Here is a 27,630-nt window from a genome sequence, read left to right as displayed (position 1 = left end):
TTAAAATGATTGAATTGGCAAATGATCTAATAGCCAATAACTTCCGATTGATTTAGATTGGATTTGAGTCAAATGGCCAGGGTGGAACATTATTGATCATTGTGCATCAACTGACGGCACAGAGATGCTTTGGTCATGATGAATCAGATTTATTTTCATCGATCAGATTATGAGATTGGATAGTGGAAACAGAGATGCGATAATTTTTATAATGATATTTTCCGACTATCTATGGAAATCCACTTCCCTGTTTGTGGTATATTGATCAATTGGTTGTTGAGTATAGATGGATTATTTCTATTGGGAAAGAACGATTATTTATTGAAGTGTATATATCCACCATTAGTTTCAACTTTTATAAAATATGTACAGTGTGGCAAAGAGCATTGTGTAAAGGTCAGTAGGAGCAGTGACTGCATGGAGTTTGTATAGCCTCCCCAACTTTTGTTTTTCCTGATGTACTGCTTTCATCTGAAACTTAGTGGTTGTTTAATTGACTTCCCCTCAAATGCCTGTGTGTGCGACTGTGAAAGGTATATTCGGTTTTAAGTTCCTTTTGGGGGTTAGAGACTGGTGTGCAAAGTTGTGTGTATGCTGTCAATTTTGTACCATGTAAAAGCCCTGTAAAGGACAGAGCTCTTTTTTTTTCCAACTCTGACTGTTCTGATGATGGCTGAAAGCCAGTTTTGTTATTGCACTTTTCATATTGACTTTACTCTTTTTACTGTGTTGGTAAATTAGTCAGATTGTTTTTTTTTTTTTATATAATAAACAGCAATACTGTATTACAAATATTTAGAGCATTGGTTGAGGAATTCATTCACAAAAATTCTTTCAGCCACCAAACGTTGGGTTGCAGCAGCCCCTAGTGGGCACTTGCTAAAACAAGTTTAATGTCTCAGTTTACTGGCTATTATAGTAAGATATTTATAGCTTACAGCTGTATTATACAAGGTGTCTTTAATGTTGCATGAAAATTCTACTGTTTAATACTGTATATGTATAGCCTCAAACAGCGCATAGCTGAGTCAGGTGCTTATGGCACTGCTGACAGCTAATGAAATGTACATTTTCATGCAGAAAAAAAAAATATTCTGCAAATATAGGTTTATGGTTGCTGTTTATGGGGGAAACGTTGATGATTATCACTTGTGTGTTTAGTGTGGGTGTACCAAGTTTGTCTATTAGTTGGAATACTCTTCCATTGAGTGTGCAATGATGACCTATCTCCGCAATCAGTTACTTGACCAGAATTGCTTGGAGTATACTCCCACTTGCTGGCTAGTTTTATCATATCACCCTTGCCTTGGAATGTAAATGTTTTTTATTTGGGTTACTAAGACAGGACTGTACTGTGCCAGAAAAAGAGTAGTAGCCTTATGCCGCGTACACACGATCGGTTTGTCTAATGAAAACTGTCTGATGGACCGTTTTCATCAGACTAAACCGAACTTGTGTGGGCCCCATCGGTTATTTATCCATCGGTTGAAAAATTAGGAACTGGTTTTAAAATTATCTGATGAACGATCGTCTGTAGGCACGTCCATCGGTTAAAAATCCACGCTTGCTCAGAATCAACGACGCATGCTTGGAAGCATTGAACTTCATTTTTTTTTTTCAGCACGTCGTTGTGTTTTACGTCACCGCATTCTGACACGATCGGTTTTTTAACTGATGGTGTGTAGGCACGACTGATCATCAGTCAGCTTCATCGGATAACTAATGGAAAAATTCATCAGACCGTTCTCATCGGATGGACCGATCGTGTGTACAGGGCATTAGAGCTCTTTCTGGTCCTTTATAAAAAGCTGAATATATTGAGCTGTTGTAACCTTGGTGTGCTTGGCAGCTCTATACAAACAGCTGATAACAGGGATGCACATACTTTAACCCCTGCAGGTATTTACTGTATTATGGATACTTCCCAACTTTCTTCTTTCAGATGGGAATGAGGAACACCTATTAGAAAAAGTATGTAGACAAAAGACATACAGCCTGTTATGCCCCCCTTGGAGTAGAGACTGCGAGCCAGGCCTTCTCGTCCTACATCAGTGCCTGACCTCACAAATGCACTTCTGGAAGAATGGTCAAACATTCCTATATACCAGGGATATGCAATTAGCGGACCTCCAGCTGTTGCAAAACTACAAGTCCCATCCTGCTTTGCCTCTGGGTGTCATGCTTGTGGCTGTCAGAGTCTTGCTATGCCTCATGGGACTTGAAGTTCTGCAACAGCTGGAGGTCCGCTAATTGCATATACCTGCTATATACACACTCAATCTTGTGGACAGTTTTTCCAGAAGAGTTGAAGCTGTTATAGCTGCAAAGGGTGGGCCAACTCAATATTGCACCGTGTGCTTGTCCCCTACAACCACCTCCTCCCCCGTGTCTAATCACAGCTACAGGGGGGAACATGACTTGTGGGAGCCTATGCAAGGGGCCACCTGTCTATACCAATGCTGGATGGGATTATTTATGGAATTTATACAAGTTACAACCAATAACCACAAATTCAACTGGAATATCTGAATTTTAAGTCACCCAGTTAAATGATTTTAAAGATCCAACTGATGTTTTATGAGAAGGAATCAAGTTTCAAAGGAGAGCAGTGGAGAATTCAACTTTTATAGTTCATATTCCCTTTTTTTAGGTTTATTTTATTTCAACTAAAGTTGAACTGATCAAGACATAATGTTACATACATGGATTTAAAAAAAAGCGAGCCAAGAAACAAAAAAAAAACATCTATCCCTTTTTTTCAATTAAATACTTGTATTAAAGTGATACAGCAACAATTATTTAGCCAAAAAGAGGTAAGGATCTACCTGTGTGTATTGTTACAGACATAATTAACAGATCTCAGTCCACAATACATCATTAGAAATATGAACATGACTGTGTAATAAGAAACAGTGTGCACTGTGCAGTTTGTGGTGTCAGATAATAAAAATACATCATTGTCATACATTCTTCAGTTGTCTTCACATGGATTGATTTTGTTTATAGTAACAAGTCTAATAGCTACCGGTATGTGTAAGTGAGATATTCTAATGCTAGCCCCGAGATCTCCTGCCACCGCCCTCAATGTTCCTGAAAGGTTTTGGGATGCCCTCTATGCTGGTACACAAGTTTTTCTTTCAATAATATTACCAGACTGCCTACAGCAACTAAATGTGAAAGGAGAAGGGAATATCAATTTTTGGGCAATTTTCATGCCATATATACCAATGTGGTAACTGCGTGAATATGGAGTGTAAAAAGATTTCTTCATCCAAGAGACCCAACACACATAGCTTTGGATCAGACACTATGGTAGTTTAAATAAATTATCGATGGTGTCAAGAATTTTTTGTCCAATATCTAACTAATTTAAGAACCACACCAAAGCATTTGTGACAGAGTGTCTGATATTTTCCCTATTTTGATAGAATTTGAGCTGTGGCTCTAGAACTCCATTTTTTATTTTCAGCAAAGGACACATACTGTTAGGTAGATTCAGGTAGAGTTAGGCCGACTTATCAGTAGATAAGTCGACCTAACTCAGAATCTACGTCGACTTATGTTTAAGCGTATGCTCAAACCGAGATACGCTTAAACATATCTAAGATAGGACGGCTGGCGCCGTCCTATCTTAGATTGCAATATTTTGGATGGCCGCTAGGTGGCGCTTCCATTGCGGTCGGCGTAGAATATGTAAATGAGTTGATACGCCGATTCACGAACGTACGCCCGGCCGCCGCAGTCGATTTACGCCGTTTCCGTAAGGCATTATCAGGCCTAAAGTTATTCCATCTATTAGGTGGAATAACAATGTTAAAGTATGGCCGCCGTTCCCGCCGCGAGATTCAAATTTTTTACGTTGTTTGCGTAAGTCGTCCGCGAATCGGCATTTACGTAGTTTACGTCCACGTCGAAATCAATAGGCCAGTGCGGCGTACGTAGCCGCAATGCACACTGGGAAATGTAGGCGCCCGGCGCATGCGCAGTTAAGAAAAGTGAGGTCAAGACATTTGAATTCGGCGCCCTTACGCCCGCCTGCTTTAGGCTACGCCGCCGTATATTAGCAGGCAAGTACATTGAGAATCATGTACTTGCCTAGCTAACTTACGGCGGCGTAGCCTAAACAGGCTATGCTACGCCGCCGCAAGTTTAGGCACTTCTCTCTGAATCTACCTATGTATGTCCTAATTTAGGTCATTTTCAACTTAATTAGTAATCTCTTAAAATTTAAGGCACCCACCCCTATGATAAATGTACTTCCTTAAAGTGAAGGTCCACCCCCAAAAAAATAATAACAGCATACACATACTGCAGCTGCTGGATTTTAATAATAAGACGCTTACCTGTCCTGGAGTCCAGCGATGTCGGCACCGCAGCTGATGTTTCCATCAGCTGTCGGGTGCTGCCGCCGCCATTGCGGGTAAGGGAACCCTGCAGTGTAGCCTTTTGGCTTCATGCAGGGAACCCTACTGCGCATGTGCGAGGCACGCTCTACTCTCCTACTGGCCCGGTGACAGGAGGGAGGAGGAAGGAGCCCCAGCCGTGATGTCAATACTCACAGCTAGGGCTCCTAGAAGTGGGAAAGGATACTTGTCAAAGACAGGTATCCTGTCCCCCCCCCCTCCGGTATCACAATTGACACCTTTTGGGTGGAGGGGGGGGGACAGGATACCTGTCTTTGACAAGTATCCTTTCCCACTTCTAGGAGCCCTAGCTGTGAGTATTGACATCACGGCTGGGGCTCCTTCCTCCTCCAGATGAGCGGAAGTTCCACTTTGGGTGGGATCAGTTGTGGCATTCCTATTTTAACTTATTTGCCAGCAGAATGCAACCCCACCAGTTTAATATATACAAGTAATATGTTTGATCTACACCTAAACTATTAATGCTGATCAAAAATGATTAAAATATGTATGCATCATATCATTTCATATATGCAACAATGTGTGTTTGTGTGTAAAACCACCAAGAGAAAAAAAAATCACATAACCAGTGTAATGACTTGTGTAATCTGAAAATATATGCTGATACAGTGCCTGCAAAAGATGAACTGGTCACTTGGGACCCTGTTGCCTAATGACAGTTGAAATTGCTTGAAAATCCCTCCTAACTACAGGGTCAAAACAAGCTATTGGGGCACTGGTGCGTGCTCGCTCCTGAGCCCTGCTCTATTGGTCCATAAAACACACAGAGCTGCAGCTGGACCCACTCTCCTCTCATTGGCTCACTGGCCGATGGCTCCCGCTGCTGTGTCTCAGCCAATGGGGAGAGAGAGACCCAGGACAGCCGAGGCTCCCTTGCACATTGTTGGATCAAGAGGAGGCTCAGGTGAGTAATGCATTAAGGTAAAAAAAACTTTTAGGCCGGAATCACACTTGTGCGTTGCGTTTTTGAGCTGCGTTCCCGTTGCGAATTTCTCTAGAGGGTGTTCTGCGGATCAACTGCGGTTTAGCTGCGGATCGGGTGCGATTTAGAAGAAATAATTATCTGAGCTGCGTTTTTGGTGAGGGCCAATCATTGTTAGCTGTGTGATGATGTAGGTAATAAAAGGGAGTGACCTTTCTTGGACTCTTCCTTTTTCACGAGCATTCAGTATAGTGTGGAATAGGATTTGGATTTCAGAAGAAATGTGTGCTGCCCTGCCCATGATCATGCCTACAGTTGTTGCTGCAACAGCAGCAATCTTGCTGGAAGTTGAAAGGAGGAGAAGGAGGAGTAGAAGAAGAAGATACTGGGTTCATCCTATCATTGCAAATAGGGATGAAAGAGGGCAGTTCATGATATTATATGAAGATCTCCGTGGGCATGAGGACAAGTTTTTTAATTATACACGCATGTCAATAACCAGGTGATTTTTTAGTTAATTTTACTAAACATTTTCTTTCTCCATTGTTCCATATTAAATTTTTAAAGAATTGTTGTTTTTTTTTTGAAGTTTTGATGAATTGTTAGGACTAACGTACCATAGTTTGGAGCGCCAGAACACATGCTTCAGAGCAAGCATCCAGCCTGCACAAAGATTATTAATCACATTAAGGTACTTTTCCACACCTATGTGCATTTTCAAATTGATGTTGAAGCATGTATTCATTTTTGGTTTCAACTATCCAACATCTGTACTTAGAAATGAACAACCAGACATAAGATGCCCAAAAATATATTTATTTTTTACTTTTTTCCCAAAAATAAAGAAATAGACAACATATATTTGCTTGGACTAATATAAAAAATTAAAACTTTGCCTTCAAGTTTACCTCTGGATTAAACTTTGATTCAAAATATGCACACATGCTTGTTTACTGTGGGCATAACGTAAACTTTAGAGATGTTGATATGTTTTGGGAAATAATGGTGTGTCTGAGGAGTATTGACTTGCTGAGGTAGATTCATCAATCTCGGTGCTTGAAGCATGGCTAGACTCGCCATGGTGCTGTGGCACATGGTGCTGTGGGCCATGGTGCTGTGGGCCATGGTGCTGTGGCACATGGTGCTGTGGGCCATGGTGCTGTGGCACATGGTGCTGTGGGCCATGGTGCTGTGGGCCATGGTGCTGAGGCCCATGTGTCTGAGGCCCATGTGTCTGAGGCCCATGTGTCTGAGGCCCATGTGTCTGAGGCCCATGTGTCTGAGGCCCATGTGTCTGAGGCCCATGGTGCTGTGGCACATACATCCCCTGCATTTGTGTTTGTGGCATAATTGAAGGGATTGTGGATGGGATGGGATATGGAGTTCGCCTCTGTTGTACCTCATATATTGAAGTTGGCTCCTGAAAGCTTGAAGTGTAGGATGGAGGAACATAGGGGTAAGGTTGGTTTCCTGGGTCTGGGTACTGGCCTGACATTGGTAAGTGTATGTGTGTTGTTTCTTTTGTTACATATGGCCTTTCCAATGTATGTTGCTCGCTTGGCACTGTAAATGACTGCAGAACGTGTTCTACTGTGGTTCGCATTTCTAAATATCTCTCAGGTAGAACTTTTTTGATCAATGGTACAAAATTAAGCGCCAGTATTGTAGCTGGACATAAGAAAGCATCCACCTTTCCAGCCATTTGTTGTAACATCTCTAGAAGACGCTCGCTTATGTCCATCTGCGATACTGGCGTTCGCTTACGTGCCACTTTGGCAGGCCGCGCAATGGTTGTCGGAGCTGAGGAGGGTCCAGGCATAGGCTCAGGCAATCCAGAGTCAGTCTCTGGGTTTGTGACCCATAGATCTGACCCAAGTGGCATTTCAGGTATTTCCTCATTTGGATCAATGCAAACTGCTGGCACGGATTGGGCCTCAGATTGGCTCTCTGGTTGATCCTCCAGGACATCCTGTTCGTCCCAACTTGCTTCGGTCCTGTTTTTATTAAAAAAGAGAAACATTACTAATGCTAAATATATAGTCACGATACATAGATGATGTAGAGGATAACTTACTCTCTCATCTCTATGAGTGGTTTCAAGAAGGCAAGGTCCTCTGCATACATATAGGGTACTCTAGCTGGTGCCCCCGAGCCACTCCTCACTTCTCTTAGATGTTTGTTGTATTTCTTGAAGGCATCACGCATGCTTCGCCAACGATTCTTGATGTATACCACTGTAAAAAAGAGAAGATAATAATTATTTAATATTTCTTATTTGTTGAAGGTACCTAGCTACAGGAAATTCATTTGGAAGTCTCCACTATGAGTTCAAGGTTGGAAAATCAACTATATCTGGCATTGTACATGAAACATGCCTTGTTTTATGGAATGTACTAAAACCATTGGTCTTCAAAAAGCCTACAAAAGAAGATTGGTTGAAGATATCAGATGAATTCTGGGAGAGATGTAATTTTCCAAACTGTGTGGGAGCCATCGATGGCAAGCACATACGCATCCTGAGGCCATTTGATAGTGGGAGTCAGTTTTTTAATTATAAAAAATATTTTTCGTTTGTATTAATGGCAGTGGTAGATGCCAAATATAATTTCATTTATATTGATGTGGGTGCTTATGGTAGCAGCTCGGATTCTGGTGTATTTAATCATTCCACATTTGGGAGAATGATAAGGGCGAATAGTCTGGATTTACCTAACGATTCCTCCTTGCCCGGAACAAATGAGCCAGCCCTCCCATTTGTTTTTGTAGGGGACGAAGCGTTTGCCCTTGGTAAAAATCTTCTTCGACCATTCTCAAGTAGAGCGCTGAGCAATGATAAAAGAATATTTAATTATCGGCTCACTAGGGCACGTCGAGTAGTAGAGTGTGCATTTGGAATTCTTGCCAATAAATGGAGAATATTGCACACCGCCATCAATCTCAGTTTGGAGCATGCTGTCTCTGCTGTCAAAACTGCGTGTGCACTGCACAACTATGTGCGAGAACGTGATGGAATTGATTATGAGGATTCCATGATGCATAACATGGAGGCGGCACAGTGGAGTTTGACTAGGGGCACTAGCAGTGGGAAATTGATTCGAGATCAATTTCTTAATTACTTTCTATCGCCAGCTGGCGAGTTACCTTGGCAGATGCAGGCAATTTAAAACCAAAAAATGTGGTGTTGTCATTAAAATATATGGCCCTTTAAATATTAAAACATAAAATACTAAGCTAAAAATGTCACTATGTGTAATTTGAATGCAGCTTGAAAAAAAAATATTAAAGTTATCTTTTGGCAGAATATTAAGGACTCCGAAGTGATTCTCTACCTGCAATTGGACAAAAACACCAAAAATTGGCTTGGTGACACTGTTATGTGTGTTCTGCTGGGTGTCATTGTACAGAGGATGATGTCTTTGTAAGACCACCATGGCCAATAACGTCATAATAGGATGACAAATACAGATAATCACTCCCCCAAGGATCTGCAAACATACTTGTTAAAGTGAGTTTACATATTTTGGTGATAGACACACGCAGACTCATACAAACAATGACCAAGGGTGTGGGAATGAGTCACGTGCCACCAGCAACACGGGGACAGGGTGCATTAGGAACACCATGCCAAGATATAAAACATGTGGCATGGTATGGGTTAGCAGACTTTACATGCCCTCACAGAATGCATGCTTGGATAAAGGCCTGCTCTGGATTTGTGGGCGGTATGCACTGTAGTTATTGGGGTCTACTTAGAATTATAATTTAAGAAGTTAGGGAATGAAAAAATAAATCAAACTTACCTTTGTCAGCTTGAACTTGGGATGAGCACATGCTCCACTCTGGCAAAAGGCTTTTGGTAATTTCAACCCAGGTAGTTTTTTTCAAAACATTGTCCTTATATTTAGGATGCCGGGTGTCATAGATTTGTGGGTTCTCCCTGACAAGGCGGATAAGCTCCTCGGAATCCACACAGTCCTTCACCTTAGCAGTGACTTTTTTGCTCCGTTTTTTGGACATGGCTACTCACCTCAGCAGCATGAAACAGACAGAGGAGGAACTAGGAAAAGGGGGAGGTGGTGGAGGAGGAAAAAAAACTTCCGTTCAAACCGCAACACACCTGCGATTTAGATGCGTACCCATAGAAGATAATGGGACTGAATTCGCACCTGAGCCGCACCGCAAGACATAAAAACCGCACGCGGTTTGGAGGCAATGCGCAGTGCGGATGCATCGCACATATGTGAACCAGCCTCATTGAAAACAATGTATTTTAAAATGTCCTGCGATTTGGATGCGGTTGAAACCGCACTCAATTCGCTTAGGTGTGAACCTAGCCTTACAGCCTTTACAACCACTTTTTTTTTTTTTTTTTTTTTATGAAAAATCCTCATTTTTTAGTACAACAGAAGATGACAAGAAGTACATTGCCAAGAAAACATGCCAATTACAACCACATTGATGCCAAAAAATAACAGTTTAGCAATTTTGCAATATATTAATATAGCTGTTCATATCATCGTAACTACTTGGTGTATCCAGGTGCGCTATAACATGTTTTATTCAGGAGAGATTGAGCTTTCATATGGTGGCAAATGTTAATAAGTAGTTCCTGATTTTGTCTTATTTTGAAAGGTAAACTTGCTCAAAATAGTAAAAATATAAATATATTTTTTAAACTTTAGCTGTACAGTAGGTGTTTGTGATATTGTGTTTTTAGCACGACAGCATCGCGCTGATTCTCGGCGACATGGTGCCGAGATCTCGCCGACATCTCACACTCACTGGAATAGTGACAGCACATCCCAGCAAGCGCGTCATAGAAGCGACGGGAGATCCGACTTGGATTCCCGCCAATTCTACACGTGTGCGGCGTTTGTTATGAATCCTGAGGGGGAAGTCCCCGCCGGATTTTAAATCCGGCATGGGTTCCCCCTCAGGAGCATACCGGGCCCTTAGGTCTGTTATGGGTTGTAAGGAGAGCCCCCCTATACTGGCGGCGGTCAGTCCGCTCTTCTGTAACGTCATCTTCTTCTCTTCTCGTCTTCCGTCTTCTCCAGATGCGGAGATCACATGGGTAGGTACAGAGCATGATGGGACTGTGAGGCCTATATAAATCCGACGCAAGCCGGGCACACGTCATTGCAGCGAGAAGAGCCGGCCGGCGTGTCAACATCTGGAGAAGACGGAAGACGAGAAGAGAAGAAGATGACGTTACAGAAGAGCGGACTGACCGCCGCCAGTATAGCGGCGGCCAGCCCTGAAGGAGAAGGAACCGGACAGCGGGAGGAAGAACCGGGGTGCGCCGAGTCAAGAGCGGAGAGCGGCGAATATAGAAGACCCCCCCAGAGCTGAGAAGACCCCCGGAGCGGAGAAGACGTCACAGAAGAGCTGAGAAGACCCCCGGAGCGGAGAAGACGTCACAGAAGAGCGGCGAAGACCCCGGAGAGCAGGAGAAGACCCCCGGAAATCGGAAGAAGAAGCCTACCCTGGTAAAAGAGTTAAAGAAGACAGGGGAGGCCTCCGGAGCAGACTAATAAAATATTTTAATACCCTGTGTGGTTTATTTGTGTTTTTACCACTTTTCTTGCAGGTGAATGGGTAGGGGTACGATGTACCCCATACTCATTCACTTAGGGTGGGGGGCCGGTATCTGGGGGCCCCCTTATTAAAGGGGGCTCCCAGATTCCGATAAGCCTCCCGCCCGCATACCCCGACAACCAACGGCCAGGGTTGTCGGGAAGGGGCCCTGTCCTCATCAACATGGGGACAGGGTGCTCTGAGGTGGGGGGGCCGCAGTGCGCCCCCCTGCCCCAGAGCACCCAACCCCCCCATGTTGAGGGCATGCAGCCTGGTACGGCTCAGGGGGGGGGGGGGGGCGCTCGCTCGTCCCCACTCCCTTCCTGGCTGGCCGGGTAGCGTGCTTTGGATACGGGTCTGGTATGGATTGTAGGGGGACCCCCTACGCCGTTTTTTTCGGGGTAGGGGGGCTCTCCTTACAACCCATAACAGACCTAAGGGCCCGGTATGCTCCTGAGGGGGAACCCATGCCGGATTTTTATTTAAAATCCGGCGGGGACCTCCCCCTCAGGATTCATAACAAACGCCGCACACGTGTAGAATTGGCGGGAATCCAAGTCGGATCTCCCGTCGCTTCTATGACGGCTCTGTCTCCATCGCGGCAAGCCAGCTCGGCGCTGGCTCCCGCGATGGGGCTCGTAGGTGGTCAATCTCGCCGAGAAAGGGAGCGAGATTGACACAATATCGAGTTCACCTACTGTATATTCTTAAGCCTTTACCATGACCCTAAAAAATACCCTAAACATATATATTCTCCTACTTCTGACAATCGTGGCAATACCATATAAGTGTGCGTTCTTTGTCCCCATAGTAGTATAAAACTCTGGTTTGGCCACATCTGGAGTATCCCATTCAGTTCTGGTCACCAATCCTCAGAAAGGATGTGCTGGAGAGACTTCAGAGAAGAGAAACAAAATTAATAAGGGGGCTTGAGGACCTTTAAATAAGAGGAATGACTACAAGCACTAAACTTATTCTCCCTGGAGAAGAGACGCTTGAGAGGAGATGTGATCTACAAATCTCTAAATGGTAATCCTTGTCTAGGTAGGAAACTATTCAGCCTTAGGGAGTGTACACGGTCACAGGGCCACACAATGAGATTGGAAGAGAAGCGGTTTAACCTTAACCATTTGCCGACCAGCCACAGTACATATACTGCGTCAGGTCGGCTCTATTGTGCAAAACAACGTACCTGTACGTTGTTTAATGCAATAGATACTGTGGATGCGCGCAAAGGACAAGCCTGGTCACCTGCGAAAGACGCAGAACAGGGATCTGCTATGTCAGGGGTTTCCAAACTTTTCAAACAAAGGGCCAGTTTATTGTCCTTTAGACTTGAGGAGGGCCAGATTGTGGCCAACAGGGGCAGAAAATGTTATGGGTATGGCATGAGCGAGAATAAATATGGCTTTAGTTTTGGTGGTTAATATGAGTACTGTCCCTATTAGGAGGAAGAATAGTATCCCCTCATTGGTATTGGTGGAAAAAATAGTGCCCCATTGTTGGTGTCAGTGGGAGGAATAGTGCCCCGAGGGCCAGATAAAGGCTAACAAAGGGCCCTCGGGATGCAGTTTGAAAACCCCTGTGCTATGTAAACAGGGCGGATCCCCGTTCAGACAATGGCTAACACTGAGATCTGCTGTTCCTAGTGATCAGGAACAGCAATCTCTGTGTTGTCCCAGTGAGCCCATCCCCCATACACTTGGAAGACACCCAGGGAACACGATTAACCCTTTGATTACCCCCTAGTGTTTACCCATTCCCTGCCAGTGTCCTTTATACAGTGATCAGTGCATATTCTTAGCTTGCTTTCGAGAGCAGATGGAGATGCTTCTGCAAATATACAGAGCTTGCTGACCATTACAGTTGACATCCTTCAGACCTGCATTTGACAATCTAAGCTGGATCAAACTGCTTCAAGCACTTTTGCATTTTTATTGACTTGTATAGTGAGGGAAGTCATTCTTATGCAAACAAAAGACCATAAATGCATACAAATTACTTGCAGCTGATGAGAAAAACCTGTACCAGCCCCAGATCAACTGTGAGCACACAACATAACATGGCTTAAAGCAGAGGTTTCTCCGATTTATTTATTTATTTATTTATTTATTTATTTATTTATTTTTCTAAAGCCAGCAGCTACAAATATGGCAGCTGCTGACTTTTAAAAAATGGACACCTACCTGTCCAGCGCGCCCGCGATGTCAGCAGCCGAGGCTGAGCAATCGCTCGGTCCTCGGCTGCTTCCGACCCGCCATCCTCGGTGAGGGAATCAGGAAGTAAGCCTTGCGGCTTCACTGGCCAATTCCCTACTGCGCATGCTTGAGGATCGCGGCACGCCGTCACTGGCCCCTGCTTTTTCCTGGGAACAGTGTTTCCCAGAAGACAGTGGGGTCTGACATAACACCCACGGGAGTCAGAACCCGGAAGTGGTTCAAATACCTGTCTCAGACAGGTATCTGCACCCCCCTCCCCCTGAAAGGTGCCAAATGTGACACCGGAGGGATCCAAAAAGCGGAGGTTCACTTTTTGTGTGAACCTCCGCTTTAAAGGTCTGCTGTAAATATAAGTTTAGTAAAGACTTCCAACTAAACAAGACCCTGTAAGGGCATCAATCGGAGACCATTTTACCACTGCTAAGTTAGGGTCTTTCAATAAAGCTGTGACAACAAAGTGTAGGCTGTATGTTTTAGGCTGGCTGGACAATGAGCTTTTCATGCACCATCAATCATTTTACCACCTTCAGACGCCTCCATCTTTGCAATTTTGACCACTAATGAACCCACTTTCTTGAATAATTAAGGACCATAGGCCTTATAGTAAGTCATGACGTTATGCCCTGTTTCCAGCACTCGGGAGTTCGCCATGCAACAAGGGCCCATGCAATTCAAACTGTCAATCTCCAAAGAAGTTGTAAGGGGTGGCTTATTGTAGGGCAAGGCCAAGAATTATTTTATAGCTCCCCAATTGTTTATAAATGGTTGTAATAATATTTGTCTGTGAATTTGTTTGTTTCTTCTTGCTGTTACTAAACACAGTAACTATTGTACATTTGCCATCTTTATTTTGTTTTTAAAGTCTGTGGTTTTAGTTTGGAATTGTCTTTCTATTTAGGTACCTTTTTTATTAGGTCTGCAAACATTAAATACAAAGTATTAAGAATTTCCTTGAAGTTGGCCTTCATATGTGACATGTATCATCTGTGTTGTAAAGAGACGATATTACCACATATTTTACATTTTTAGGTTATTAAACTGTGCGGTGTTTCAAAACCAAGGGTGATGCGGTCAGCTCGCGATGGAGTCGGCGTTCATGTTAGTAAAAAGCTATTCAAGGCCAACACAGACAATGAGGAGACGCTATCTGGAAAAAGGAGGTATTTGGAAAGCTGTCTATTCTTTTATTCTATTATTACTTGTCAGCGTACCCAAATTGCAGGTTATTTGCAATTCCAGCACATTTCAACGGTATAGATAATACAGATAACCAGAGTCAGTCTAAATTGTGGATAATGGATATCTGTAAATATCACACAATATGTTAGACCTAATCTACAGTGCCTTGAAAAAGTATTCATACCCCTTGAAAATTTCAAAATTTTGTCATGTTACAACCAAAAATGTAAATGTATTTTATTGGCATTTTATGTGATAGACCAACACAAAGTGGCACATAATTGTGAAGTGGAAGGAAAATGATAAATGGTTTTCAAAATGTGTTAGAAATATTTGAAAAGTGTGGCGTGCATTATTATTCAGTCCCCCGAGTCAATATTTTGTAGAACCTCCTATTGCTGCAATTACAGCTTCAAGTCTTTTTGGGGATGTCTCTACCAGCTTTGCCCATCTAGAGAGAGACATTTTTGCAAAATATCTCAAGCTCTGTCAGATTGAATGGAGAGCGTCTGTGAACAGCAATTTTCAAGTCTTGCCACAGACTCTCAATTGGATTTAGGTCTGGACTTTGACTGGGCCATTCTAACCCATGAATATGCTTTCATTCAAACTATTCCATTGTAGCTCTGGCTGTATGTTTAGGGTCTTTGTCCTGCTGGAAGGTGAACCTCCTCCCCAGTCTCAAGTCTGTTGTTGACTCTAACAGGTTTTCTTCTAAGATTACCCTGTATTTGGCTCCATCCATCTTCCCATCAACTCTGACCAGCTTCCCTGTCCCTGCTGAAGTAAAGCATCCCCACAACATGATGCTGCCACCAGCATGTTTCACAGTGGGAATGGTGATTTCAGGGTGATGTGCAGTGTTCGCTTTCCACCACACATAGCATTTTGCTTTTAGGCCAAAAAGTTTAATTTTGGTCTCACCCACTTCCACATGTCCCACATGTCCTTCCTTCTGCCACACTTTTCAGATAATTATTTCCACTTCATAATTATGTGCCACTTTGTGTTGGTCTATCACATAAAATCCCAATCAAATACATTTAGGTTTTTGGTTGTAACATGACAAAATGTGGAAAATTTGAGGTATGAATACTTTTTCGAGGCACTGTAGATGCTTTCAATTTGTTTTTCTTTCATGAAAAAAAGGACAGAATGTTTCCAAGCCAGCGAACCAGGCAAATACTGTAAGCTGATATCCCATATACTATATGAGCAAACAGTAAACACTATATAGGAGTCTTTTGTTCCTCTTATGTTTCTGTTCACATTCTGGTGTAGTAAACTGCTATGCTTTAAAAGTACATTTTAATTATACTGGTGGTAAATAAATAGTTGAATGCTTGTTATAAAGCTTTGGTATCTTTGGAATCAGATTTTATTTATTACCGGTAATCTTAAAAGTCCATATATACTTGTAGAGTAAATTTGCACTTTAGGCACAGGTTGAACTTTGTTTAGGGGATATATTGTTAGTATAGGTGATGTTTACATTACTATACACCAGGGGTGGGCAATCTCGGCCCTCCAGCTGTGGTGAAACTGCAAATCCCATCATGCCTCTGCCTCTAGGAGTCATGCCTGTGCTTGTCAGGGTCTTGCAATGTCTCATGGGACTTGTAGTTTCAAAACAGCTGGAGGGCCGAGTTTGCCCAGGCCTGCTATACACATTATACACTAGCTGTGAGAGTTTTATGTAGAGAGATTTAAGACAAGCACTGCTTTTCTTTGTTCTCCTATACATTTTGATTCTCCACAAATGAGTGTCTGCGGTCTATCCCTGGCACAGAGAATATCTGGGTCTTAATTCCCAACAATTGTCTTAGGCGCTGGTGTTTAATTTTCATATATACTTATGTCAGACAGAGTAGGTAAGCCACATATACATGTGGCAAGAGGACTGTAATTGCCGGGGACCCTTGCTGTAGGGAAGGTCAGAATAAAGTCAGAAGACCTTATGTACATTCTTGTTCTAGGTCAGTGTAAAGTTTTGAAGCCAGAGAGTTGGCTTGACACCTTCAAGCAGTATTAAATCAATCATTACCAATCAGCTTACCAATCTTTTAGATGTAATGGCTGCATTATTTTTTTTTTCTTTGGCTTTTTTCCCCCCCTCTGTTTTCACCTGGTGATCTGGCCAGTAACACACCTTCTGTATTAAGCGAGATACAACTCTGGATGAATGAGACAAGGAGGCACAGCAGACAGCAGCATTGTCAGTCTGAGGAAGTGGGGGGAGGGGTGTTTAATTAGCAGATTTAGATACACTAATGAATTAATTCCAAACTTAAGCTCACACTTTATAGACGACAACAAACTTTATACGTTTTTTCCTTTTGGGATAAAGGTTTTGCATGAAAAAGTAAAAACTGAACATTTTAATCACCCCTGCCAATGGTTCGTCCCATCCATGGAAACTGATGCATTCTGCTGGAGAGCTTAAGCTTTAAAAAAACAGACTTGCTGGCTTGGACTACCAGAAGAAAATAGAAGGAAGAATGCCTTAAAAAAAAAACGAGTACAGCAACCACATCTGAGAATTATTAAGCTTCAATATAAAAAATGTTTACTATGGAGTTTAATACTGCTGTAAAACTGAGCTCCAGCTTTTGATGCACTTTACATAGTTTATTTGTGCCAAGCTGGCCCAAACAAACCATGTCCCTCACTAACATGTGAGGCTGCTCGATGTGCTGTATTAACTGTATGTAGCTGAGGCTACATACATCATACCACATTCTGTTACGAGTTTGAGCCAAGACTTCCTGTCCCATACCTGGAACACACTAGAGTTCATCTGATCGGTGCTCAGCCATTTACAGAAAGCAATGTATTCTAGCAATGAATACAACGTTTCCTTTGATTGGCTGACAGAGGTTGTGACATCATCAGCCTGCCTCTTTGACTCGGCCAATCAGAGGAAGCTTTGTATTGCTAGAATACATCACTTTCTCTGAATGGCTGAGTGGCCAATGTGTTCCGGGTATGAGACTGGTAGTCTCGGCTTGAGCCTGGAACAGTGCGGTATGCTGTATGTAGCCTCAGCTACATATGGTTTATACCGCAATTCCAGCGGCCTCAGATGATTGGCCAGCTTGGCCCAAATTAACTATATAAAGTATATCAAAAGCTGGAGTTCAGCTTTAAAATGTAACTTAAGGCAAAACTTTTTATTTTATTTATTTGTGTCACATAGGGATGTCCTTTAACACCTAGCTGCTGCACACTCCCACTACCTATAGGCAAAGTAGGCGCCGGTCCAGAATGCACATCACTCAAGGGTGCCGCACTGGTGGGGACGGACTGGTCCGGGGGGCAGAGTGGCAATTTCCCCCTGGGCCGCTCTGAGGTTCTGTAAAAAGGCCATACTGCGGCCTTTAATATAGCACATGTGGTACTTATACTTGCTGTCAGACTGACACTCATGAAGAGCTGAGGCATTGCAGGGGCTGGGATACTCACAAGACACAGAAAACAGAGACGGAGCCTGCGAGTTGTGCATTTCCATTGAGTGGGACTGGTGGAAGGGGTATGGCCCACGTCTTTCCCAGCTCGCCTTGTTCTCTGGTGCATGCGTAAGGCGAAGCCTTGCAGACTGATAGAGCACCAGGTAGTGTTTCCTGGTGAGTTAGTTCTGTAGCGGCAGGATATAAGAGAGAGCACAGAGGTAATGCATCAAATTTTAGTAGTGGATGCTGATCTGCTTGCTGGTTGCCAAGGTCATTTATTTATACATAAGCCCAAATGTTGCTAAAATGTAATGCTAAAACTAAAAATCCATATGCTACCCTAGCCTGTCCATATGCTACCCTAGCCTGTCCATATACTACCCTAGCCTGTCCATATACTACCCTAGCCTGTCCATATACTACTCTAACCAGTCTATATACTACCCTAGCCTGTCCACGGACTACCCTAGCCTGTCCACGGACATATACCTACAGACCATGGCTGGCATGAGGAAGCGAGACAGTGCCACCACTATTTGGCTTCAAGCCGTGTCCAGAGGCGCAGGTGCGACCTGTGGACCACAGCTGAAGAGGGCTGCAAATATCTCCACCCCCACCTACTCCACCATATACATAGGCAAGACAAAGGGGGTGGGGTCAGAGGTGGCAAAATGAGGTTTCGCCTAGGGTGTCAAAAATCCTTGCACCAGCCCTGCATCCTCCCAGTATGCTGACTGAGCTGTCACCAACTGCTCTTGGTCAAGGCGGCTTATTGGGAGCCATTGAGATAAGCCATCACAGCCGTCATATTATATGGAAGCCATGCCACCCCCTGGGAATTAAAGCCCACTTAAATGTCTGCTGGTAGGAATTTAAACACACATTTAAAAGCATGCAAATGTATTAATGCAGCCTAAAGTAATTGGGCAATGTGTCTTAATTTTATTAATTTCTTCACATTTTTGTTTTCCTGTTTTAATATCTCTGGTAAATATAAACAGGGCTCATGGGTGTAGCTTAGTTTGGGGGGGGGGGGGACTGTTGTTCTGCCTAGGGCCCTGTTTAGTAATAATCCTCCTCTGCACAGATGTTTCCTGTTTCCATATATAAAAGGCAAGGGAGATGGGCATTTGGATATAGAGGGAAATGTGTAACACAACAGGTAGCCAAGAGCTTTTTAGCTGCAACTCAAATTGCATATTGTGACTGTGTGTATCACAGTGAGTTTAAGGATAAGGAGATGTTTCATTATTCATCATTCTCAATGAGACATCTGCCCATGTTAAAGCTGAACTATAGGCAGGTCCAAAATATGCAAATTAACGCAGCTCTGTACTTATTAATACATAATGAAATGTTTTGTTGAAATGCAAGCAGTAAATGTCCCTGAATTTGAACATCAGCCTCTTGCTATTCATCGGGGCTGGAGCAATATAGTACTGACAAGGAGCCTGCTGATAGGAGGAGAAAGCAGCGTGACAGATGAACTCATCCCTGTGCTGCTTCTTTCAGTGTCCAGTCTCAGACTGGGGACATCTAGCTGCAGAATAAAAGTATTGTGGGAGAAATCTTTAGATTGAAGGTAAAATATTTCAGCCAAAGCTTATTTTTTGTTGTAATGAGCATAATTTATATTATTCTTGGCTGGATTTTTTCTGTAAAAGATTGCATGATCTATATTATATATACCATAAAAACACACTCTTCTTTCCATTTCCCCATTACTAACATATTTTCTATTTCTAGGGAGTTTATAATGAAGTTGAAAGCCTACAGTCACTTCTATGGTAGCTTCCCTGCCCTTGTCTGTCGTCACAGCACAGTTGCTGAAAATGACACCTCATGCTGGAACGGACAGGAGATTGTTGAGAAGTAAGTCTCTACTAAGTTAAGGATTTGTATTGACCCTCTAGGATAATTGCATGCTCTTCAGTATCTCCTTGGTTCCCCAAATAAAAGTGCAGTATGTTTCTACCTGGTGTTTTGCAGTTCCCATTCGTTTTACTAGTGAATGAGCATGTAAATATTTTCCAAAGTTGGGGATCATTCAGGGGCTTGTGATTATCTCCTTCCTTGTCACTCTCTCCCATGTTATCTATAGCAAACTTTAGGTTGTGTGTAGTAGAGCAGATATCTCCTAAATGGTGACTGCACACATACAGTGGGGAAAATAATTATTTGATCCCCTGCAAATTTTGTAAATTTGCCCAATTAAAAAAAAATTAAGGGTCAGTAATTGTTATCATAAGTGTATTTTAAATGATAGAGGCAGAATATTAACCAAAAAACGAGAAAAACACATGATACAAATAAATTGTGGTGCAGTTCAGTGAGTAAAATAAGTATTTGATCCGCAAACAAAACATTACTTAGTACTTGGTGGAGAAACCCTTGTTGGCAAGCAAAGAGGTAAGTAGTTGGTTACCAGGCTGGCACACCTCTCAGGAGGGAGTTTGGTCCACTCTTCTTTACAGTTCTCTAAATCCTTAAGGTTTCTTGGCTGTCGCTTGGTAACTCAAATTTTTAGTTCCCTCCATATCCTTTCTATGACCTTAATGTGCTTCTTCTTGAGCCACCCCTTTGTTGCCTTGTTGTTATGTTTTGGGTCATTGTCATGCTTAAAAACCCATCTTCAGTGTTCTGGCTGAGGGAGGAAGGTTCTTATTTTACAATACATGGCCCCCCGTTCATTGTTCCTAAATTGGGGAAAGTCCCATACCTTTAGCAGGGAAGAAGCCCCAAAGCATAATGTTTCCACCTTTATGCTTGACTGTAGGGATGGTGTTCTTAGGGTCATAGTCGGCATTGTTCTTCCTCCAAACACAGTGATTCAAGTTAATTCCAAAGAGCTCAATTTTGGTCTTGTCTGACCACAGCACTTTCTCCCAATCTTTCTCTGAATCATTTAGCTGTTAATTGGCAAAATTCAGACTGGCCTGTATATGTGCCTTCTTGAGGAGGGGGACCTTGAGGGTGCTACAGGATTTCAATCCATGATGGCGTATTGTGTTACCACTGGTTTGTTTGCTGACAGTGGTCACAACTGCCTTGAGATCATTCACAAGCTCCTCCTGTGTTGTTCGGGGGTGATCCCTCACTGATGCCTCACTTTTCTCATGATCATCCTTACCCCATGAGGCCAAATCTTGCATTGAGCTCCAGACCGAGGGCGATTGATGGTTATTTTGTATTTCTTCCATTTGCGAATAATCGCTCCAACAGTTGTCTCCTTCTCACCAAGCTTCTTGCTGATGGTCTTGTAGCCCATTTCAGCCTTGTGCAGGTCTACAATGTTGTCTGATGTTCTTTGACAGCTTTTTGGTTTTGCCCATGATGATGAGGTTTGAATGGAAGAAAGAGATTCTGTGGACAGGTGTCTTTAAGGCTCACACTGGTATGATTTGAGATGCGTTTTGAGATGTCAAATTGCATCTCAAATCGGCGGCATTTGCCAGAAATTGTCGGCAATGGCACCGTCCTAATCGGTGCGATGCCGCATCTGCGGCGCTGCACCGATTTCATAAAGTAGTTCCTGTACTACTTTTTTGCGATTTCGGGCCGCGATTTACATTGACATCTGTGCAGAAACTTGCACAGATGTCTCTGAAATCGTGGCCGAAATCGGGACTGTCAGCGTCAGTGAAATCGTGCGAGTTCAGCTGAACTCGCACGTCTTCACTCCCGCAGCCCAGTGTGAACCTGGGCTTATACACATAGTGAATTGTCTGGCTGGCTGTTAAAATGCCTGAAGAACAGCTGTCTCTGATTGAGCCCTACCAAAAGCCCTTTCCAACAGTCTCTTTCGACAAAGGTTGATTGATTTGGCTTTTGTCAAATGGAGTGGGGCTGGCAGGGCCGCACACCAAGCTAGTTTTGGCCAGTTCCTTAGGAATCAGCCAGACTGTGCACAATCATGTACAGCCAGATTTACTTTTGAAATTTTTAAACAGATATTTTTAGATTAGCAACTAGAGGAAGCGGTGTGTGTCATTGCAGTCACCCAGTCTTTGTTTAACTATTATTCAGATAAGATACAGTATCGGACACCTAAAGAGTGCATCAGTTTTACTGAGTAGGCCATTCAAAGAAAGTAAAGCACAACCCTCATAAAGCACTGCAACATAGAAATAGTTAAAGGGTCAATTACATTTTTATTCTAAAATCCCCCATGCGTTCCACAGTCCCCGGTACATTCGCAAACTGAAGCTTCTTTTTAGTGTCATACCTGTCATTTGCAGCCTCTCCCAAGCTTGTCTAGAAAACTCCTAGGTGGGCTGCTTAAAAGTAATATGCCATGAAATGCATCAATATTTTTGGTCTGAAAAACTAGGAAGCATTACGAAGATTTCTATTTCTTTACTTTGCATGTAACACTTCCCGCCCCCTAGGGATTTAGTCATAAGTCATGCTTTTTGCAATTGCCCCTCCTACTAGATTTTCTCTGTGTGGTCTACTTGGTTAGCAGTTCACCTTTTCTGCTTGTTGTTCCCCGACTACTTCTCCATAAACGTTATTTTCTTCTTCTGCAAAAATAAGGACCAGCAAGTCTGAGATGGCTGTCTAAAATTAGGCTGTATCTATGGTATAAACGAGCAGTTCTGAATGTACTGTTGACCAAGGAATTATTTGCATTGCTCGCCCCCTATTCTAAAATGAGTAACAAATCCCCTGTATTGGGGATTTATAATGAAACTGTTTTAGGAAGTCTCTATTGTGCTTTACCTAGAGTTCATAAAAATTGTACGCAGCCATTTATGTACACCACAGTTATTGACTTTAGTGCAGTGTTGCCTGTGCTACATATGCATGTTTGACACAGCCCCATTGGAAGCAAGGGGGGGCAGAACGTGCATATGCTTGCTCCTCTGTGCAGGTTGTTGAAGAGTTTGGCAACCTGCACAACAAACATAAGTATAACCTATGACCAAATTGTTAGAGGAAGGAAGAAAGAGTAGTGAGGGATGAGTGTACTAAAAGTTTTCACTTATCCTTTTATAAGCCTACAAGCGTGTTATTTCCAACCATAATTATGGCTCTGTCCTCTGATGAGCCGTCTAGGTTTGGTTTAATCTCTTCTGAGAGATTGCATATGCAGATTGCTGACCTTCTGTACAGGAAGGAACCCTTCTACTAATGACCGTTACATTATCCGGGGATAAGAATTTCATTAAGTTCCATTTTAATTCCTCATATTCAAGTAATACAGATTCCCAGCACTATTAGGAAAATAATAAAATGAAGTATATATCAATGTCTCCACAGTAAGTAACCTTAGGTATTAATTAACCCCTACTTAAAAAGCTGACCCAAAGCACTACAGGGACAAAAAGATGTCAGTCGATCATTTTTAAAAATTACCCATGCATCAAGGATTTGTATCTATTAATATGAATTACCATGCCTGGGGTTCTGTATGACCTCTATTTGTCCAGTAGAAACAGTGGTTTGGGGACTTTTTTATTTTTTCTCTTTAATTTAATGTGCGTTTAATGTTTGATTTTTGCCGTTAATGTTTAATTGAAGTTAATTGAGCCTATGTTAAATGTCACTAGAGCTCATCTGCCACAATCTGACTCAATTTGGAAGATTTTCTTAGTGGCTGCAGTTCTAACCTATATTTTATATAGTCTCCCATTATTTATAAGACAGGGTATGTAAGGAAAGAGCTGAACTATCATTGCAATAATAAACCCAAATTTCAAAATCCTACCTGCTGCAATTTGTATTCAAACTCACATGAGCCATAAGTGCCAAGTGGGGAGCTTTACTGGCTACTGTCTCATGATCACTAATAGTGTTTTTATTAAACTATAAATTAGGCAATTTTTAGTAACACTAAATTGCAAAAAAAGATTAATGTAGCAATTTTACCTATATTTTTTTTTTTTTTTTTTACAAAAGTGGAGTTTCCTTACTAGAAAAAAAATTAATACAGAACACTGCTTTGTGATGAGAATGACCTAAGAGACATCATTAGGGAGTGTATAATAATAATATTAAGGGACAAGTTTTGATCTGTGAGACTCTAGAGTCTATTGTTTTTAATTAGTCATACCTCACTTTGCCTGTGGAGAAATAGGCTGTTGTACAGCTTTATTAAGTAGGAAAAAGAGCCTGTATTTAAAAAAAAACAAAAAAACATATGACTGCTGCAATGTGCATTCATAATTTTAAAATATAGCTAAAAACAAGGATTTTACATATGAATAATTCTTTATGCTGATGGCAAGATAAGTGAAGTGTAGAAGTAGAGGTCACATGCCTGATGAAGGGGTCCTGCATGGCTCCAAAACATTGCAATCTGCTTTAACGACGTGATCACTGATTAAAGCTCGGGACCCACTCTAGAGAATCTTAGTGTGCTGGTGGTGACATTTGAGTTTTTAGAACTAGAGGTCTTCTCGGGGCAGGTGATGAGAAAGTCTTTACTTTGTGACTGTTACATATACTACAAACATTGGTTATGCTTACTCTACAGTAAGATATGCTGTAAAGTAGCAGCACTGATTCATTATACACAATGTGCATTTGAGAAATGAGTGTGATGTCATGTGGCAGGTGGTGATGGCAGAAGGAAGCATGGTTGGGTTTCAGATTGTTTACAAGACCCAGTACTTCACATGAGAATGGAAGGTGACTCTGAAAGATTGTCTTGGCTGATATTCTATACGAAGTAGTGCAGTAGGGTCACCAGTTTCAAGTGACACCCAAAGGGTCCTTCTGGTGCTGTGTGTGTTAAAAAAAAAAAAAAAAAAAAAGTATTGCAGAGATGTATTTTATATTAAAAGGCAATAGAAATTAACAAATCATGTGCTCTTGGCCTTAGCACAGGATACTGCCGAACATTTGATTTTGTTTGTTTAATGCCATACTTTATAATTTAGCAGCAATTTACTAAGCTTATTTCAAAGCTCTTTGCCCTCTGAGAGCTTGAAGTCTAATGTGCCTACTACAGTCTTTCAGCCCAAACCTACCTTATATTTGTGGGTTGTAAAGGCATACAAAAATTGACAAACAAACTTTGTTCCATGTTTTTTTGTTTTAAAAAAAAATAAAGGTTACTTAAAGGGTCACTAAAGGAATTTTTTTTTTTTTTTTTGCTGAAATGACTGTTTACAGGGTATAGAGACATAATAGTTAACTGATTCCTTTTAAAAATGATTAAAAATAGATAAAAACCAATCATATAATGTACGTACAGTTTAGTTTCGTTTTTGCAGGTTGTTTCCTGGTTCTCTGATGTACAGAGACAAAGAGCCAATAGAGGGCAGTGATGCTTTGTAAAACAAAACTGGATTGGTGCTGACACACAGTAATCACACCTCCTTGATTAGTCACCACAGTGAGAAATCTCCCAGTACTGTGGTGATCAGGAAACAGACAACCAGGAAGTGTCCAGAACAGAGAGGAATTACAGCAACATCAAAGCAAAAACGAACAATGAGGACATGAAACCAGGACTGCAGTAAGGCAAAGGAAGCTATTTAGCTAAAAAAAATATTTCCTTTAGTAACCCTTTAATCCATAAAATTTAATAATACCTAGATTGTTCCAGTGAACTGGTTGTCATCACCAGGGCTGTCTTAAAGGGGTTGTAAATACAGAATTCTATGCATTAAGATAAAAAGCCTTCTGTGTACAGCAGCTCCCCTCAGCCCCCTTAACACTCACCTGAGCTCCGTCTCTGTCCAGCGATTTCCACGAGCTTCTCAGCCGTCCAAGATTCTCCCTCCTGATTGGCTGAGACTGCTGTCAATCAAAGTCGGCTAGCCCATCACGTTCCAGGTCAGGGCTCTTTTTTCTAAATGGACACAGGGATCTGTGACTCAGCTCAGATGCCCCCATAGCAAGCAGCTTGATGGAGAGGTCAGGATCACAGAAGATCCGTGAAGTGGAGGATCCAGGCTGCTCAGTGCAAATCCATTGCAACAGAGCAGGTAAGTATAACATGTTTGTTCTTTTTATGGAGAAAAAAAAAGAGATATTACAATCACTTCAATGCATGGGCAATGAATGTGGGCCCCATAATAATCTTGTATTACATCATACTTGCCAACTATCTTAAAACTGCCACAACAGTTATGCTTTTCACCAAGCTGTGCCTGGTTGGCCGTGTCCAATGCACTGTCCCGGAATGCGGGCTGCTAGGACAGCAGCAGACTGTCACTGGGCTATATCTGCATTTGGAATGATATCTTCCCCCACTACTTTCCTCCTGCGGTTTCCAGGGCTTTGTGGGGAAAACTGTACTGCGACCTCCTGAAACCCCCCCACTGTGCCATTTGTGATGATTAGTCCTTGCCATGTTTTCTTATTGTTTAAAATTTATTTTATTTAAAGTACTTATAAAAATGTTTCATTCTATCAACTATTTATACTTCATTTTTAAGAATAGGTGTGTAAATTGGGCCAGGCTGGTAGGGGCTCCAGTGCATTACTTCGCTCAGGGCCCTGTGATGCTATTAGTACGGCCCTGGTCATCATATGATCGATATCTACATGGCTGGATTCCTGCTTCCCTATGCCAGCTGTCTTGTACTACCCTTCTCTCTACAACAGATTGTCCAGCATTGGCATTACATTAACAAAATGAAATATCATAGACTGGCAGTGGAGAGACTGAAACTTGGGAATCTTATATACATAACATACCTATTCCCTATCATTTAGAAAACAATTATTTGCTTTGGTGCTATCCCTTAGTACTTGGCCAATCTGGATAATGACCTGCCATTTATTTTTCCGTAAATTCTTACCCCTCGACTCCAGATGCACAAAAGGGTCTGACACTCTATGTAAAGTTATATGGACTAGCCAAGCAATCATATTTTTATTTAAAGATTTACTTAATTCCCTATAATTAGTATTCATTATTGTGTAATGTGTTCTTTACTGTACATTGTTCAATAATAAAGTGTTTTTAAAAATGCTCTTGTGATTATAGCCTGAGCGTTTATTTTTATATCAGATTTATAACCAACCAATATATGCCTGCATTGCTGGTACTAACTTTATGACCTGCAAACAGTTAACCATCCAGTATACACAGAGTTTGGGTGATGCCTGTCAGAGACATTTATTATGTGAGCTGAGAGCTGTAATCTGTGATGAACACACTGCACATGGCAGGCAGCATGCTGCTTTAGATGAAGGCAGCCAGTGAAATATGAAGCCATTGGGCGATTGTGATCTATAACTGAACTCTGGCAGTGCAGAGAGCCGCTAAAGGTCTTATAGATGAAAGTGTCATTGACAGAGCGTGCACTCTCCCCAATGTGAAACATGCCATTTAGAAGTATGTGAAAAACTCTGCAAGCTGCTTAGGCATTCAGGCTGCGATCCACGTCCATACGGTCTTGAATGCCTGTGGTAAACAAATACATTGCTTTCTAATTTGTGCGTGTGCCAGAATACTTTCTTTGATGATTTAAGAATGTAGAATGAATATACATTTTAGCAGTCAGAGTCCCAAAAGTAAACTGATTTTATTCGATTTTTTTTTTGTTTTTACTTAAAGTCTAAGTTCAGTAAAAAGCCAACTATGGTTAAACCTGCTCCCACCCCCATTCTATGCCTGTTCTATCTAACCCTGAATAGAATGATTTCTATACTTATCTATTCTGTAGCCGCTCTGGTATGGTCCCATGATCAACTGTCAGTGGAGGCCTCAGTGTGGAGTGACAGCCGACAATGGCTAACAGATTGGTGGGAGAGTGCTGGGACATATCTTGGGAAACAGAACCGAGCCTCCCTGCTTTGCAGGTCCTCTCCTCTCCTTCCAGTTATTGCAATTCTCCATACGGACATCTGTCACAAAGCCTATCTGAGCCTGTCTGCTTGCTTTAGAGAAGCATGCTGAC

At 42.1% G+C, this 27,630-nt stretch overlaps 2 protein-coding genes across 3 annotated transcripts in view; both read left to right on the top strand.

The window, feature by feature from the left end:
* Positions 1 to 27,630, top strand: part of GPC3 (glypican 3) — a 635,735-nt gene that overhangs the window by 339,556 nt on the left and 268,549 nt on the right. For both annotated transcript variants that reach the window (XM_040323721.1, XM_040323722.1), the window contains 2 exons: positions 14,172 to 14,302; positions 19,517 to 19,642. In XM_040323721.1, the coding sequence (XP_040179655.1) occupies positions 14,172 to 14,302; positions 19,517 to 19,642 (257 nt within the window). The remainder of the gene's footprint in view (positions 1 to 14,171; positions 14,303 to 19,516; positions 19,643 to 27,630) is intronic.
* LOC120913625 (protein ANTAGONIST OF LIKE HETEROCHROMATIN PROTEIN 1-like) lies at positions 5,399 to 8,593 on the top strand. The gene is made up of 3 exons (XM_040323723.1): positions 5,399 to 5,848; positions 5,936 to 6,037; positions 7,631 to 8,593. Exons 1-3 carry the CDS (start codon positions 5,628 to 5,630, stop codon positions 8,508 to 8,510), a joined length of 1,203 nt encoding a protein of 400 aa, XP_040179657.1. The 5' UTR covers positions 5,399 to 5,627; the 3' UTR covers positions 8,511 to 8,593.

Source organism: Rana temporaria, chromosome 9 (assembly GCF_905171775.1).
Source record: "Rana temporaria chromosome 9, aRanTem1.1, whole genome shotgun sequence".
NCBI lineage: Eukaryota > Metazoa > Chordata > Amphibia > Anura > Ranidae > Rana > Rana temporaria.
Note: the sequence above shows the minus strand (reverse complement) of the source record. Positions and strands in the feature narration are given on the sequence as shown.